Source organism: Pagrus major, chromosome 2 (genome assembly GCF_040436345.1).
Source record: "Pagrus major chromosome 2, Pma_NU_1.0".
Taxonomy (NCBI): domain Eukaryota; kingdom Metazoa; phylum Chordata; class Actinopteri; order Spariformes; family Sparidae; genus Pagrus; species Pagrus major.
In genome coordinates, this window is record NC_133216.1 from 6054639 (window position 1) to 6073839 (window position 19201).

A 19201-nucleotide genomic window follows, 5' to 3' on the forward strand; every position below is an offset into this window, starting at 1 on the left:
AAGGCCCCGTTCCATTGTTATTTTTTCATCTTTAGGGGCTAAATGTAATTATTTATCCAGACTTTATATAGACTCACACTCATTTTATACTGATGAGCAAGCAGATTATTTGTTGCTTACATTCCCATTATCTTATTCTTTAAATTAATTTCATTATTGTTGAGTCTTTGGTATTGAGCGGTGAATAACAGTGGTGGCAATATCAATGGTGAGTTCAATTATAGGTGGTTAATAATTTTCTCAGTGTTTGTTGTTTGACATTGGCTGAAATCTGGTCGAAACAGAATACATAGCACTCTAACGGTAGCATGTGACAAACCATAACTTAATTTCAGAGCATTGCAATACTCAGCATGATACATCAGATGCACTTTCTTGTACGGTGAATAGAGCCGCTCATAAGGGGGGACTATGGGGGAAGCATGGGGCTCAGCTGCTAGGTGGGTCCATGGCGGCCAGTGATTAAGAGGTTTGTCCCCAAAATACTACCCATTACTTATTTAAACAACACAATTAACATTTTACGTTTTTATTGCTTTAGTATTGTAGCATGTTTCATTATGAAAACTTCATCTCCTGAAGTGGTATGAGTCTTTTTTTATTTTTATTTTTTAGCAATGTCAAAAGACCAGAGAGATTTACTGAACTAAACTACTACCTATTGCTGGAGTGAAAATACTCACAATGCCAGGACCTGCACATGAATCGATGTGCCAGAAAATAAAGAAAAAGAATCAGAGGGAGCTGGCAAGGGCTTTAGACGCAAATAATGATATAATGACCAACTTTTTTCAGTCAGCTCAGAAAGCTGCTCCCAGCCAGGCTGAAGTGGCAAACGATAGCCAGGACGCTAATGTTACAGGAGGTGTCTGCAGTCGGTGAAGGAGACACCACTAGATGTGAGAAAGAGGATGACGCAGATGATGGCAAAGACCTTCTGTGCTTGTTTACGAGAGAGAGTGCATGCAAATTTGATGATAAACTGTGAATACAGCAGGTTTGGGGAGCGTCCTTTTCAACTAGACCTTTTCAGGGGCACTGTCATTAACGCAGTGAGACCAGAGAAACATTTTATGTGTTCATACTTTGCCACAAACTCAGTGAACAAAAAATACTACTTCATATCTTATATTCCACACGGATTGACTGATAAGACTATTATTATTATAGAAAAAAAGTGTAATAAAGTTGCAGTTTTTCTGTCTTTAATAAAAACTAGGCTTGCCGAGATTTCTCCGGATAGAGATATGTACATATAATGCCCAGGATGTAGACGTAGGCACAACAATATGTGCTGCATTTTTCTCATCTGTATGTTCACTGTTACTTTTTCAGAGATCATATACAGCTGGGTGTTCAACGAGTTCCCCTCCTTTGTTGCTGAGGACAGTCGGCGCTTCATCTCCCAGGAGACGGGAAACCTGTACATCTCGAAGGTGCAACCCTCTGACGTAGGAAGTTACATCTGTCTGGTGAAGAACACGGCGACGAACGCTCGGGTTCTGAGCCCTCCAACACCTCTAACGCTGAAAACCGATGGTGAGCCCTCTCAGATTTATAACACCTCTCACACATGATAGGCCCTGATTTGTAAGAATGCCCTCTGCAGACAAACGTAATGGATTTTATTCGATAAACCATACAGTGTATCGCAGGGACGTCTCTCATTTTATTTGAAAGTATAAAAATGTTTTGATTTGTATTTCTGTTATTTATTTTTAGATGGACTACAGTGCTTCCTCCCTCTGAACTTGTTTAGCACAGATGAAAATCTAAAAGCATGTTTTATATTCTGCTGGTGGATTTTATTGTTTTATAATGTGTCCGGAGAAAAATTTTGAGATCAGATAGGTTAATAAAAGTTGGGTGGGCTTCTGCTTTCCGCTGAGCACCCGTGTTAGTGGAGAGCATTATGAATTCCATACGCAGCGTAAATAGATAGTGAGCAATGCTTTAACATTAGTGTGGGGAGCCTTCTTCACTCACAATGTGCTTTGGTGAAACTGGCCATCAGGGAAATCATTTTCCAGCATAAAATTAACTGAATCAATGGCCCTTGCTGTGGATGGGATTTTGCTCTTTTGTACTAGCCTCTCAGGAGCCATGCTGTGGAGCTGTTTGTTGGTTTCAGGTGTGGGTTTCACCTACAGGCTTTTTTACATCTGACTACACAGGGAAACGTCCATCACTTCACACAGGTGCCTGTCATTGTCAAGGTTTCAAAGAGCTACTGAGATTACATCCTCAGTGAAGCTGTGAAAGGGCCTCTGTGCCTCTGGACCAGGTTTGCTCCAAATGTCGCAACACGATTTTACCTCTTAAGAATTACACTCCTTCTAATGTAGCAAGATTCCTGCGCTCTATTTGCATAATCTTGTATGAAGTGGCCCTCGGAGACATGCATAACACTTAACACATAACCATGTGAAATTGGTTTGTGTGTCTCATTAACCAGCATGCAAAATACAGTAAGAGGGGCGTGTGGTCACTCTGCTGTCGGTGATTTATTTATGCTGATGTTATTTTTTCAGCAGTGTGACCGATGAAAGACAAATGCAGAATTCACGTGGTGATATGTGGTGACATGTGGGCTGAAGGACAGCACACTCACCTGCAAAGCAACAGAACATGGCCAATTCAAATCTCTACAGCTGTAGGTCTGTTATGCCAAAGAATGTCTTGGCATCTCTTGCGCTGCAAATCTCTTGGTGTTCAGCAGCCGCCTATATTGTGAATTTGTGTCTAAAATGCCGAAAATTGCACTGGCACACCTCACAGCAGACATCCAAATGTCCCCCCTGCTGTGTACACCCCTCAGTCATTGGAATCCAACCAATCAGATACTGCAATCTGTGCCTGAGTAAAAGAGAGTGATTATTACATAGTAGACAGTTCAAGCTGGATCCGTGCGCGGCTCACCACTGTCAGCTCCAACCATGAGTCTCTTAATCAAAACAAGCATCTGGGCTCCATTATACACTGCTGGAAGCCATTGATCGTCAATTCGCAATCCACCTTGAGCAAAGCTGGGCTAAGCACCGACTCTGGACTAATGCACTGTTTTTAAACTGACATACAGTTCATCAGAACCACACTCACTATGATTTATCTGTTTGGTGTAAATAGAAGCAAGTGCACGATATTATGTTGTGGATAGCAGTAACTTTAAAATGCCTGAAGTGTTTGTTAATAAAAAATAAATTATTTACAAGAATTAAATTTTTTCTGTTGTATTGATCGTCCAAAACAGGATATAAGCAGTCTATTATGCAGTTTTGTTGTATTTGCCGTCATCGTTTGCTATTGTGTGTCAGTTATAACAACACTGTTATAAACACAAGCATCTGAGACGTTTCACATCCTACACCCTTGTTTTATTTATGGTGATATGTGGTTCACTTTTACATAAGCCATCTTTTAAATGGCAAGTCATAAAAAATTATCACTATTTGTGAGGTTAATGTTTATTATAAACATATAAACAACTGCTATTATTCTCAAAGTCAGGGTGTCCTCCAGAAAACTTGTTTGGCTCGGTTGTAAGAAAAGTTGTTTGACATCATCATGTCAACCTTTTTTTTAATGTCCCACCCCGTCCAGACTATGATTGGTCGTTTCACAAAAAGTGACATTGATGAACATCAAATTTATGCAAGGATGAGGATGTTTTAACAAAAATCACCTGGTATAGCCAAACCATAACCTAGCAATTATCTTCTTCCTGAACAGTTTTTCTGTTGTAGTTATTGTTGAACTGGTATCAATGGGCTCAACGGGTTGCTCCCAGCTGTTTGGTCTCTATTCAAACATCCATTTAGGATTAAATACAGTGACTCAGTGTTTGCTTCAGTTTGACGTCAGTATCGATACTCAGCTGTTCTTGTTCTAATGGCTTTAACCAAAGACTTGCTCGCTTCATTGACCCAAGGCTGGGCTAAAAAGGGATTTTGGCTTTTACCTTTCCTGCCTCACGTTATCCCTGAATATCAGAGGAGGTAGATATCTGTGTTACTGAGTGTTTGGCTAGCTAGCTACGGTTAGATAGTTGTTAGAGTTAAGTGTTGAACGTCACTCTACACACAATGAGCGCAAAGACCTGCTGTTTCGTTTTCTTTTCTTAGTGTACTCACGTTTTAACCAACAGATGTTGCCATTATATCTATGATTCCAACCAAGCTGCCCCACTGTAGTTTAGAAAAAAAGGTTAAATTTAAAAAAAAAATCCCCAGATGCTTAGGCCCAGTGGGGATTCACTGGTGTTACGCCTGTCTAAGTGTATGACAGATCATGTAATATGTAAAGAAACACTAAACATTAATGTAATCTGATTTAAAAGATATGTTTGCAGCAATAAACTATAAATTATCCATCTATGACGATCTCTTCACTTACTGTATTTATAGCTCAGATTTATGCTGTCAGACAGATTGGACTCTCAGTGTTTGTTTTTACTTGTAGATAAGTGGTAAAGCTTCCAGTTGGACTGCAGTGATGGTGGTGTTATTATTGTCATAAGACATTTTCTCTCTCTGCACTGACAGTTATATCTGTGAAAGATAATGTTTGCTGACACATGTCGTCTCCATTTGGGAATGTTTTCTGTACTACATTGTAAATTGTTATTAGGACCTTAGGCCCAAAGCTGTATTGTATGTCAGCATGATGTTTTTTTTATAACCATCATAGAGGCGTAGGCAAAACATAATGTTCGTTTACCCTGAATGTACCCATTCTCCTGTCAAGAGCACCAGCTTACAGAATTAACTGTTCTTTTAAAAAGCTTTTGAAAAATGTAATTAAAAAAAGGATTTGAAGCGTAATTGGTTTATTGAGAACATACAACAATTGTAAATGTGACATTTTTGTTGCCTGCATGTAAAACTCCTGCCTTAACCCCTAGAAGAAATGTTTTTTTTAGAAGTCTAATCATCACAAATCAATAATTAAAGTCACATTATCAGAAATGGTCTGGCATATGTTAGGATGTTGATCATTTTACGTGTATAAAACATGGCTGCATTGTTAATGCAGTATAGATGGAGGATCAATGCATTCAGAGCAACTTCCTGATTGAGGACTACTGTAGGGGTGTGACAATCCAATCACAATTAGGAGACCAGTGCAGCCGTCAAGTGTAAGGAGACGGAGAAAGCAAAAGGGAATGTTAATATACTATTACAGTTTTACTATTGCAGGCCGATGAATATTTCACAAATAAAAAGGTAATGTCAATTTTTTATTAAAATTTGTATTCATAAATATTTATTACAGTTTTGATATATTTTAAAGGTCTGTTAATGTGTTAAATCATAAAAACCTTCCATGTATTTTATATATTTTCTATTTTCTGACCGGAGTTTCAAAAGTTCTCATGCATTAGTGCTTCTGAGAGGCACCTTAAAACGCCTATCTGTCACTGGATCAGAGAGGCAATAAAACAAGTACTTTTTCAACGCTATAAGCTGGGAGTCACAGTAAATTTCAGGACAGGCATCACACTTTGAAATTGGTTTCGCAGAAGAACAAAGCACAACAGAAAAATGTAATTTTTATGTGATTAATAAATGAAACTGGGACATAAAACATAAACCTAAACTACAAATGAGGGCCTGTAATGTTTTAGCACACCAAGCCTAGACATTATTTCTTACAATTCTATCAAGTCAAGGCACTGAGACTGAATACGATATTGAATATACTATGGCATAAGGGAATGAAATATTGCAAATTCATTATATGTGAAGGGCTGCTTTGGAGCCATAAATGTTGGGAATGAGATTGAAATTGAAAAGTTCTTTGGAACAAATATCATAAAACTCCTTTTCCATTCATAGAGGGACACAATTCAATAACCCCACTCCTTCTTTGCAGCATTCATTTTATCACATAAAAAGTGTCAGGTACGCATAGGAGGTGTAATTATGGTTTCTCAAATGTCATGACGGTCATTTGTCTTACTGATCATGTACTTTACAGTGCACATGGAGCAGCAGTGCATATGGTCTGATACATATATGATAGGCATCTGTATTTGTTGAGGATTCAGAAAAGGTGCAGGTGTTAGCAGCAATTCCCGTCAGCGGTGCTCACATGCCATGATTCTGTGTGCATTTAACATTCATCTAAAGGCTAACATGCTCATGTAATATTCATGTCGCTGACTCCCATTTAATAAGGCAGATAATAGTAATTAGATCGTAGATGAAGGTGTTTTCCTTTGTAACTCCAAATGTGCTCAATGCCATCTGACATATCGTTCTGGCAAATGAATATAAATGGCCGCCCTTACATACAGATGAATAAACAAAGAAAGCATGTCCTCTGGCTATGACTTAGAATGGAGGTGTTAGTCATCGTGGCACTCAACAAGACTGATAACACATTATCACTTGTGTCCTTCGCAATGTGTTTTTGGTATTGTAGAGTGGATTACCAATTCTTTAGGACAACACGCTACTTTTCTTCCTTGTTGTCTTTTGTTGGTAAATCATCTTAATGGTTTGTTTATGTGATCCCCTGGTGTGTGAGCTTTTCTACCATTTCCTGGTCAGCAGACTTTGTGGTTGTGCATGGATGGCAACATGCCAAACCACATACCAATGCAGAATTTGTCTCACAGGACTGCATACTCCAATTGACTACATATAAATAATACAAATATGTTAAAATATCCACCGCCATCCCTTCCACCTCTCAGCTGGTCAATCAGGTCATGAACATGTAATGTAAATGCGATATGAAACATTTTGTACAAATGTGAATGTATCGTAGGTTTGCTGAAACGTTCACTGCCAACATTTTGTCGTCGGACTGGGCTGCTGCTCAGTGATAATAATTTTTCAGGACTTAAATAGCCTTACAGACTGATGGCAGGGATGTCACAAGCCAATAGTTCATGAATGTGCAAACTCAAAATTGATGTGTGTGTCACATCAATTTGAAACCGATAAACATGTAGTAGCAGTCAACAATGTAAATATCAGCTGATACCACTGTTCAGCCAATAAATCTGTGCATCCCTGGTATATACTTTGTTGTTGTTGAGATCAAAAATCAAATTATTGCTCCTGTATTTGATCTAAACCAGTATCGCCAACCCTATTAATAAACTGTGTATAAAGTTGAAAGATGTTCCAGATGGTGTGCATAATGTGTAGTCCCCCACCTGTACACTGCATGATTTAATATACCATGTGTATTGTGAGAGGCCTATACATCAGGAATCCTCTGGAAATTTATATTTGCTGCTTTATTTTTCTTTTATTCGGTAGTTCTTACAGTATATACTCAGGTACTGCCCCATAGGAAGTGAGCATCCCTATTTACTTTAAATCACCATCCCCAGTCTCTGTGTAACACTGCAGGAAAAGATGAGGATGATGGGAAATGGGGAGTAAGTAGCTGTTCCAGTCTGCTTGGTTCTAATGTCTTCAATTCCTCTTTCTTAACCTTTTCCAGGTGTCATGGGTGAATATGAGCCCAAAATTGAAGTGCATTTCCCCACATCTGTTCTGGCTGCCAAAGGAGTCACTGTCAGGCTGGAGTGCTTCGCTCTGGGGAAGTAAGTAAACAAGGACATATTGCGCAAATATTGGAAGTTGTTTATTACAGCAGGATCATATTAATCAACCAGAAAGTATAAACTGCAGCCTATCACTGCTCTGTTCCTGAGAGATCCTTTAGATTACATTCTTTTTTGTTTGTTTTTCTCTCTTCTTTAAATTACATTATTCCATTACCTGAATGGGAACCGGGCATATCTTGTCTTCAGGCAGGATGTTAAGTGAGTGTAGAGAAGCGCAGCATCGTAGCTCAGCTGTTAGATGGCATGTTAGTGCATGGGGGGAAGACTGAATGGGGAATTCAGCCCTAGGGACCCATGTGTTCTCATAATTGAGAGCCCTAATGTATCTGTGTTTCCTGGGTGCTTTTAGGGACTGTTATGAATGTAGAGACCCAAGGTTACGTCTATGAGAAAAATGAATTTGGTAATAGTTCTCTGCCAGGAGGGAAAACACACTGTTGACCACGGAGACTAAAATCCTAACACTTACTATGGTTATTAATTTAGTATTGCTGGCTTCATGGACTGCAAAACACTTTTAAATCAAAATATTTTGATTTTTTTTCTGTTTTTTTACCGAAATAATCATGATGTCAAAATAAAGTCACCATTAGGCCATTTGTAAAATTTGAGCATTCAGATAAAAAGAAAATTCCGAAACATCTTGAGTCTGTTTTCTGTAAAAGAAAAGGTTGAAGTGGTGTTTGAAAATAACAAGAAATCGTTGTCCTTGTGCAACAAAATCTTCTATCGTCCCTACTCCATTTTGTTTATAATTATTCAGCATGAATTATTCATTGCTGACTCCCATCTTAAGTGCAAACAGTCTCTAATCTGCAGATGACTAAGGACCTCATAATTGTTTACCTTGATTTCAATTAATTATCCACATTATGGTAAGTCATTTCCTAAATATATAGACACTGCATTATAATCTCATACCCCTTAATTTTTCCCATCAAGCTAAGCTGGAGTTTTTGGACGCTTGTGGAACAGCCAAACAGCTTGTGTCCTCGCCCTGTGCGTACCTCGATAAAGTAATTTGTGCTTGATGGCTTTCAGTCAGACAGTGATCCCAGTGACTTACCCTTTTACGTAGAGATGAATGATTTATCAATGCACCCTATTAAGAAATGCCAGTCTTTATATAGCACCGAAAATGAAGTTAAAATGGGTTTTGTTCTCCTGTTGATCAATATTTATGATGGCACTACTAGCTAAGACGGGACAGGAGAGCTCTTTGTGTGTGAATGCCAAAGCTCCTTGATGTGATTGTCTGTTGTGATATTTACCGGTGACAGTACTTTGTGGGCCCCAGTCAAGGGCAAAGAGAACAATAAGACAATGACAATGAGAGAGAGAACAACTAAACTTTAAGTTTTACAATCTAGTCACCTCATAATGTTATTTAAATAATGTGTACAAGACCAGTTGTCCGTATAATGTAACTTGTATGTTTGTGAATTAGTTACCATCATGTTAACCGTTGTTTACTACTGTGGAGCATCTCTGTGCTTCTGTTGTTTCAAGTAACTTCATATGCACAAAAAGATCAATAACTCCGAGCACAACTTTGGCTGGAAAGGCGCATCATTAGCCTTTCCCATTAGCACTAATAGGCTTATCACGCCTTTTATGTGAACAGGACTTGTGTTCAAACAAATTATGGGGCCTGACAACACTCAACAAGCATTTTCCTGGATCATATGAGGGCTGTCAACAGATAAAGACCAAAGACCAAAGTTACTTAATACATTTTTTTTTTTAAATAGCTCATGTATTAACAGTCAGACTTGCAAAAATAGAGAGCTCAGTTCAGTACTTGATATAGAATTGCTTAGTGTCAACTTCTCAACCAGTAGTTTGCTGTTTTTTACGCTTCAGCTTACAATCAATCTTTTGGGTTGAAATCTGTAGCAGAAGTATCTTTTATCGTCTAACATGCACATTTATGCTTTCATATTTCATTAACAATAGCACTTTAACTTAAATAAAATTGGACACTTAAGTTACCTGTTGGGCAGAAAACTAAAGGAAAAAGAAATTAGCAGCTAGTGGGACCAGCAGGGGTTGGATTCGGATTATTAAAAACGCTAGCAAAGCAACAAAATACATCCAGTACTGTTAAATACACACAGCAGAAATGTCAGATAGGTCGGACCACTGTGTTTGACTTTATATCTTCAAATGTTACACTTATAGTTAAAAATGACAACAGAAATAATCAAGTTTGCTGATTTCACATATCTCTGCAATGCAAACCAACCACTGGTTACCTTCCCCAAAGTGACTGTTGTTAGCGTGACATTGCAGTAATTTGGTCTATTTTCCAGCTGACATATTTTACACCATTGTTTTTGTGAATTAATTAGTACTTATGAATGAATATAGATGATGATACGCTAACTGTAGACGTTCAAACGTCACAAATTCAATTTAAACCCTGCCTTCACAGGGAAAAGTGCAGCGCTGTAAGCGGCATTAATTTCAAGGGATATTGGAGTATGAAGTTCATTGTAGTTCAAAAAGCCTTGTACATTTGATGGGTTACACATTCTCCCACTCAATTCCACTTAAAATATAATATGTGCTATGCGGTGGATGCTTTCATCCAAATTGCCTTGGAGTAGTGGAGGATATACTTTTAGTTTCAGTGACCCCAGAGGAATCAAACTCTTGAAACCCTTGTAGTTACTTTCCTCATTGAGCTACACGGGCACAAGGACCACACTGTCAGCAGCAACACAAAGTACCTCTTAATGACAATGCATATTATACTCTTGCTATGGTTAATGCTTTTGAGAGACAGTTGTTTCTGCTCAAATCATGCAGGTAAAATGCAGCTTTGTGTTGCAGGTCATTTCTCCTCAAAAATGAGGGTAGTATTTCCTAAAGGGACAAAAAACTGAGAGCCTGGTGAATTATCAAAATGGTGGGATAATATTGAGATCTTAATGGTCTGAAGCAAACCAATTCTGCACTATATTTTGGTATTAGATTTAATTTCCAACCTTTATTATGGAACCAGTCCAGATGAGGGCACAGCAATTGTGTGGAATGCTAATTAAGATGTAATCTGCAGAGCCTGCCAATGGGCACATTTCTCAAATTGAAAACTATACCACCTTACATAAACTCCAGTGCATAACACATCCGTGGTGTTAGGGTATGAAATACTCAGTTTGTACACTTTGATAAAATGGACAGGGTCAGAGCTTCAGAGTTCAGAAGTTAATGCAAACAGTTTCTTACAGAAGACACTGATGGTTAGAGTTTCTTGAGTCTATTCTACTCTCCTGCCCACCCCCGGTCCTGTGAACACGTACAGGCCTGGTGCTCATTATTCAGCCTGCAAAGAGAAATCCTGCCACGGACCCTGGATGATTCACCCTCCAGGTCTCTGAGGATTTGCTCTGTTCTCTGGCTAGTCAAGAGTTTAGTCGGCGCAAAAAGGTCTCTGGCAAAATTCTCCATCAATAACATATAAGAAAGAGCGTTATAACAACTGAATGCTATATTCATGATCCAATCTCTATGCCTGTTGTTAGTATTTGTTTATGTCGTTCTTTCACCCCACAGGGGCATTAAAATGAGAATGCCAAGTACTAACAAATGGACCCACATCAGACCACAGATATTTAATTTAACCTCAGGCCACAGACGTTGTCCCTCGTAACCAGACTGTATGGGAAGATATTTGTTGTTGATTCACCATAGAGTGTATAGCTGTCTGTACTACAGATCCTCGACGGCAGACTCTACAACTTAAAACAATCAAACCATACAACAACAAAACAAAATATACTTTATGCACTATTTGATTGGATTAATGTATGAATATGATTATCAGCGAGGGAGCACAGGGTTTTCACAGGTGGGCACTCCTTTTTACACGGTCATAAACTGGACATTGTTGTTGTTGTTGCTGTTGTTGTTGTTGCTGTTGTTATGGTTATGCAATGTTATCACATTTGAGTTTGGCCAGACTGAGGGAGGTGTAGAATTAATGCCCACTCCTAGGCCAGTCAGAAATAAGTATTCAAATAAACAAAATGATGTACCACAATCAAATAGACTCTACCTGTACTGTTGGTCTAAAGCAGTATAAACACCAAATAAAGGGCTTTTTGGGAAGTAAGTTAAGCAGCAAGCACAGTTATGGAATCACAAATATTTAATCTCTGATGCCCAGTTTGAAGGAAATGGAAACATTACGGGCCCGTTGCAACTGGCAGTGCATGTTCATTTTAATGTGCAGTAACATAATATTACTGCACAGAAGTACAAAAGAACAGAAGTTGATTTTGACAGGCTTTACACCCTAATGCCCCCTGATGGTGGCAGCGCCATGAACGTGTCATCATAAATTATCATGTATGTTATATTAAGAAACTGATTTGCTTTTCCGTATTTTACATTGAGATCAAAGATACAGCTGAATTTTTCAGGCTTTCAAAGACATTCATTTTTAGTGACAGCGCTTCACACTCAGTGATGTAAGAAATGTTAAATAGATGCTGTGAGCTAATGAGCTAGCTATTCAAAAATACAAAGAAAAAGAAAAAGTTCGAACCAATAGTCCAACAAAAAAAAATATGTGACATGAAACTCCTTCCCAACATGAAAAAAAAAACACTGAAAAAATGCTTTGTTCAATACAAAACATGCTCTGAATCCTAATTTGAGTCCATTGCAGACAAGAGCACTTCAATGTCCTTGTGAATTTAGAGCAGATAAAAAAAACTCAGGGATGTAACATTTCCATCGTGGCTAAATGATTGATGGGTTCACTGGAGGTTTGCATGGTGTCACATTTCCATCTTTCAGACACCTGTCAAATCCGGTTGTCACACGAGAGCACTACTGATACTGAGCACATTGTGAGATACTCTGTCTCTGCATGTGCAAGTCATCTATCATAAGGATCTATAGGACGATCCATGAATAAACAGGGAAAGATGAGATTGCTTGAACACTAATCATAAAAATCTCTGCGGCTCTTGTAATAGCCTGATTTGAATATTGTCCACGTCCCTCTGAAACCCACCGTCTACTGTGTGAGTCGTTTGGTACAATAAATATATTACAGGTGGTCAAAAGGTGAATGATTCACATGTAGATCAGAACCAACATTAAATACTCACTACGGTGCATCAAAAATCAATCGCAAATGAAAGACTTATCTGTAGGTTTTATTTAAATGTTCTTTCACAAAGAAAGAAGACAGAAGCTATCAAGGTTATCTTTATAGAATGCTGTTAAGGTGAAGGCACATGGAAATATCTTATTATAATTACAGATTCATTCATGAGGTATATATACATTTTTTTTCCTTAATGGTATTGCAGCTTATTTTAAAGAAAGCAAGACAATTTATTGTTACTATTTTGTTATTTTTTGTTTTGCATTATTGCAGCTCACAATCTAAACTGTGTGTGAATCCTGTTCGTCTCTTTTGCACTGTACCTTTGAGTATATAATCCCACTCTTTTCTCCTCGCAGTCCAGTGCCAACAATCACATGGAGGAAGATAAATGGCAACATCCCCAAAAAAGCCAGACTTCGGAAGTCTCAGGCTGTGCTGGAAATTCCCAACATTCAGCTGGAGGACTCGGGAACATACGAATGCAAAGCTGAAAATCCAAGAGGAGGCACTGCTTTCAAAGGACATCTACAGGTCTACAGTGAGTCTGAGCATGCTCTCATTCTCTGTTCATGTGTTGTTGAGGTATTGTTTTCCAGGAATAATAATCCAAACAACTATTAAACATTCTCCATAAACCTGCACCGTTTCCAAGGATTTTTCATGATACAATCTTTACTAGACACACGATTCTTTAATTCAAGTCCATCCCTGTGAATTTACAGCGCAGTCCAAGGGCTAATTATACATCCATCGCATATAATCCAAGAACAATTCATCAACAGCATATTAAATAACCTAATATTGTGTGACCTTTAAGATAGGTTGCCAGGCCAACTTAAATAGAAAATTATATTATGCTAAAGTTTTCACTCCTATATTAAGACACTGAGAGATTCACTGAGTAATAAGTTGTGCAGCATTTTTATTATTTTTTTTTTTTTTCTTTCAGTGCACAATTGCTTCATTCCAGTGCCGCACTTTATGGACACTGGCTGTAAGCAAAATTTAAAAGCTTCATATACCAGCAACAGCCCCGCACTTTGGCACAACAGCAGTTAACGTGACTCTAAAATGTCTGGGGCGAAACACACATCCCTGAGCGTTGCTGCAACAAGTTCAGCAGCTGAGGCTAGCAAATCCACAGAAAAGCATCCAGCTCTTGGTCCTCAAGAATAGGAAGGTCAGCTGATTACACTGAGACGCATCACTTTCAGTTTCATCACTTTTTTGTAGCAATTCTTGGATGCACATAAAAGTTTCAATATTTTCAACCTGTCAGCGTAGGTTGTGGAGTGGCACCGCTTGTCAATGTCACGCTTGGCCCCAGCAACTTGCACATGCAAATGTGCGCCCACAGGCGCACCATGCTCACAATCAGGGCATAAAAAGGAGGAGTGGGCTGGAGAATACCAACGAGGACCAAAGCTTCTCGATTGATCTACTAAATCAGTTCTCAGCTTAAATGAAATGCAGGTATACAGTACACCGCAGTTATTTATTTGACCAGCTCGATGCTTGTCACCAAAAACGTCACCTAGTTTTTTTATATACAGTTATTTCATATCAGTTTCAGGACAGACCTCAGTTAAAGAATAGTTTCTAGTTTTCTGATCAATGTGAGGCACAAGTAAGCATGCTGAATTGCTACCTTTGCACATGATCATAGACTTATCAACGAGTTTGCATGTCCCCCATTCCTCTCTGTCTGTGCCATGAGCACAGGACCAAGATAATGGACTGCTTCAGCCTTGGTGGGACACATTTCCAAAGCCCTGCACTTCTTGGCAACCTCCATTCTGTTGACATCACAAGGAGAATAGGGAGCCTAATTTGTAGCAGGCTCACGCTAAATGTAATTTACACAGGTCAGCTGGTAGTTTGAACTTTCATTGTGAAGGAGGCTTCCTGACCATAATCATTCAATCAAACTGCACAAAAAAAGTATTCTACTGAGGGTGCCATATGCAAAGAATAGCAAAAAACGTGCTTGGCATGTTACTGCAGGAGAAGGAGCTCAATGGCTTTTTTTCTCCTTTCTGCACACATTGTACAAGAAATACACCACAACATAATGTGCATTGTTTGGTCCTGACAAGGTGTATCATATTATACACTAATCTGGATATTTTTTTATTTATTATCTTTTTTTTTTTTTTAAATCAAAAAAACAAAACAACATTAAAGCGAAACATGTCAGAAATCTGTGTTGACGCTTTGGCAACATGGATGTCAGCGTCAGTTTTCCTTTTCTGCATTTGAAACTGAACACACTGACTAATTTGTACTAATTAATCACATTAGCCATGTGCTAATACCATGTCATTATCCCTGACTATTTAACTTGTCCTTAGACATTTAGTCTATACAAATGGGGTTTTAATTGTTGGTCTCTTGGTTATTTTAATATGTTGTATACACTTTCTGAATTAAATGTTAAAAAAAAATGATTAGCCCTTGGTGTCCTGCATTTATAAATGTCTAAATTGAGTCTAAAAACATAATATTACAGCAAAGAGTACAAATAAAGAAGATTAAGATAAAAGTGACTAACTCACAGAGTTACAGCATGATCCAGTCCCAGTAAAAGGTCCTTGTGAAATGTATATTCTTGTAAATGTACAAGAATTGAAAAATGCACAAACATAAACAGTATAAGAACCAGTAGACTGAAAAAAGACTACAAGATGAAAAGAAAATACATGCAGCCTATACAGTGCCCAGATCTCACGTGGTGACAGAGACTCTTTGTAGCATGTAGAGTTGGACAGGATCTGTGGACAGAGCCTTGGAAAAGCATCAAGTAGGCTCCAGTAAAAAAGAAAAAAGCTTCATGGTTACGCACCCTCGGGAAAGGCACTTGCCTAGTTTGCCTATGCCAGGGGCCAGCCATGCAGTGGAAAGAGAAAAACAGAATGTGTTCAGAACATGTTTCTTTCTTCTTTTTGAAAACAATGCAACTCTAGGAATCAGTGAAAAATCTCCACTGCATTTTCTGTCAATTCTTTCAAAACAACCTCAATTATTAAAGATGTAATCAAACTTATTGATCGGGTTGCTCCTTTCAATAAATATTTTTCTGGTTGGTGATGCTTGTTGATCTTGAGGTGAGCTGGTAAACAGAGTTTACCCATGTGAATACCTAACTCAGCTGTGAAAAACCTGTGGTGTAAAACCCTGAGTGTTTAGTACGGTGCACCATGTTAACCTCTGGCCTCCTTTCATTGATGTCTGCCTGTTGTCAGAATCTCTATAGAATAGGTTTGCACTTTAATTTTTTTCTTTAGGGTTGAGGAGCATCGGAAAAATAAGATGTTTTCTTCCTGGTCACATTGTGTGATTTATAAAGTTATCTCTCTTAAGTGCAGTGCTAAAGTACAGGAGCAGTGAAAGTCAAGGATTCAAGGATTTTTCTTAAGTAACAATAAGGGTTGCAACGATATATCACAGAGGTACTGGGGACCTGAATATCGTTGAGTTTGCTGATAAAAATTAAAAACGCTTTTTTTAATAGAAGAAGAAGATGTGCGCCTATGTGTAAATGAATGGGATATTGTTATGATTATAGCATGTAATTCTTAAAAACACTGATGGAACAAGTAAATAAAGACAGATGTAGGCTCATATATTATGCCACTAATACGGTAGAATTCAATACTGTATATACAAATGTACATGCTATGGTGACCATCAATTTTCAGATTGTGAATTTCTGCTCCAAAGGTTTGTCAAAAGATTGTAAATAACACCAGATTACAGTTAAATTAAATTAGAAATAACATAATGAATAACATATACTGCAAGTATTGTCTTTCATTTGTCATTGTAGCCTAAGGTATTACAAACAAGTTGTTCAGTCCATTACTACATCCACTTAAATACAATCTCCACAATGTGTATTAAACAGCCCACAAATGATTCTTGTCCTATAAGCACAGGTGACCACACTTGTGCCTTGTGTGCGTTTCAAGGATATATTACTTATTCTGAAAACTTTTTTTTTCCTATCTCCAAGCCCTCCCTCAGTGGGTCAGAATGATTAATGATACTCAGATGGATAGTGGAGAGAAGCTCCAGTGGGAGTGCAAGGCCACTGGGAGGCCCAGGCCCACCTATCGCTGGCTTCGTAATGGTTTGCCCTTGACGTCCCAGGTACCTTCCTCGCTACCCAGTAGCCTCTCCTTTTGTTGATTGTACAATGGAACATCTGAATTATTCCAGTGAAACTGCATGTCCACTATATGCAGCATTATCACGTGTAGTATATCTATATTCAGATACGATGTTCCTTTACATTTTTTTCTTGTTTCAGGGTCGACTTGAAATACTGAACGGAGAAGTGACCATTCACAAGGTGCAGCAGGCGGACTCGGGAATGTACCAGTGTGTTGCAGAAAATAAATATGGAGCCATCTACTCGAATGCTGAACTCAAGATTTTAGGTAATTTTATTTATAATCAAAATTTTACAAAACACGGTATTGAAAAAAAAAGGTTGTGTAAAATCTTTTTCCAATTAATTTTATTACATAAGTTCAATGTAAAGGTGCACATATAGTGCAAAGTTTTTCTTATTAAATAACTAGATGTGATTTAATACAGGTGACAGAATAACCAATTTAAAAAACATTTTATGTTTACGTTGAAATTCCCTTTAATTTTATATGTAATATGTGAAAGTCTGCGTTAATTTAAATTAATCAGTTATTTAATTTATTCACATTGAGTCAACATGATGTAAAAACTTTGCATTATATGTGACACTTAACATTGAATCCATGTAACAAAATTAGATGGAGAATTAACATGTAATTACAATGTTTAAAGTCACTGTTTTAGGGCAAATTGTTTTTTTACGTGTATCAAGCCCATGTCTCGATAAGCTGAAAAAAATTGAGTTGCAGGTCGAGTACAAGCATCTGAATGAGGCACCCGATGATAGGTAAGGGAGATTGAAATGCAAGTGGGGAACGCTGAACTGTGGGGTGTGTTGATTGCCAATCAATGGTCCCTGATTTAAGCCAGGCAGTGGACGGCATGAATAAAAGAAGGACCCTTATGGTTGTATTCAATGAGGTGTCTGCACGCATCAAGTTGAGGAGAATGTGGAACGGTTCTACGGGGTTCTGAGGAGAATGAAAAGCAATGACTTCTAGGTATATATTTATACTAATGGAAGCAAACAGTGGTTTCTTTGATGGAGTTTAATGACTCCATTAGGGTCTTATCTCCACTCTATCGTTTGTTATCAAAGCACAGCCTGCACCACAATCACCATTACTTAGGAAAAAAATGAACCTTTCATCAGGTATTCATTAGCTGATGTTTGCTATTATCATATGATAATCAATTATCGATAATTCGATCCGAACACAAAGTTTTTGTTATTTTGAAATAAGAGTTGGTGTCCTCTTTTGTACAAAGCAAAACATGAACTTGGAAATGAAAGGACAGTAAAAGCCAAAGAAACTGTGCTCTTCAGACTTAAGGCTTCAGGCTACAAACATAACAGCCATACTGAATGGCTGTCCACTGTTCTGTGTTGATGCACTATTTTCTCCTTGTCATCTTCCATACTGGGACGCATCTGGTGACACCCATTCCCCTTTTGTGTTTCCCCGAGGGACAGTTTGATTTACTGTCTGAGTGGCATGCCCTTTTTTGAAGGGGATTCTGTGGCATTTCAAAAAATCTTACGGCAAATGGACAAGTTTTTTATAAAAAGTCTATAAAATATTTGTCTGTAAACCATCAGTTCAAAACCTGTGTAGAAACTACTGCTTAGTTGATGTAAACTCAGTGTTTATTTTCAAGAAGAGTTAGAAGTTCTGGATTTTTAATAAGCTTTATCTGAGCTGACAAGGAAGTGGTTTTCCAATCCTTAGAGTCACAGTCACAATGATGATGTTTGGGAGCTGGTGATGAATGTTTTCATAACCATAACCCCCAGGCATCTCTTCCCAGTGACCTGTGCTCTGTGGAGATGTCCACAAGCAAACACTATCAGGACAGATTACATGGCTAATAACAGCCTGCAGATGAGCGATCACTGGAGGCTACACGGGGGCAGCGTCTGCCCTCACGCTTGTGATCTTGTCCCAGATCCAGCTCTTCTGGGAGGGTGGCGAGTGAAGCAATAAGGGTACTGGGCTGCCACCAGCTGCAGGCCAGCTCTTATTTTGATTAAAACAAATACGCACAGCAACTGCTCTGTTTTCTGCTGCTTTTCGTATCTAGAGGGACCTGTGCCACTCAGGCAACTACTCAGGCTCAAAGACACAAGTGTTACAGGGAGAGGGGTCAGCCTGTAGCTACAGATGGGATTGAATTGTCATTGTGTGTAATGTCACCTAGAAAGCATCATTCAGGATTTGAATAATCACAGCTGACAAAGCCTCGCAGCCTGTAGATGGCCTTGATGTGTAATGCAGCTGCATACCAGTACCGCATCAACTTGAAGCCTGAAGCCTTATTTAGACCATTACTGCCTAATT

At 38.4% G+C, this 19201-nt stretch overlaps 1 protein-coding gene across 1 annotated transcript in view; it reads left to right on the forward strand.

The window, feature by feature from the left end:
* cntn5 (contactin 5) overlaps positions 1–19201 on the forward strand; it is a 62462-nt gene that overhangs the window by 18515 nt on the left and 24746 nt on the right. The window contains exons 5-9 of the mRNA XM_073488252.1: positions 1336–1539; positions 7459–7561; positions 13067–13248; positions 16723–16859; positions 17020–17149. Of these exons, the coding sequence (XP_073344353.1) occupies positions 1336–1539; positions 7459–7561; positions 13067–13248; positions 16723–16859; positions 17020–17149 (756 nt within the window). The remainder of the gene's footprint in view (positions 1–1335; positions 1540–7458; positions 7562–13066; positions 13249–16722; positions 16860–17019; positions 17150–19201) is intronic.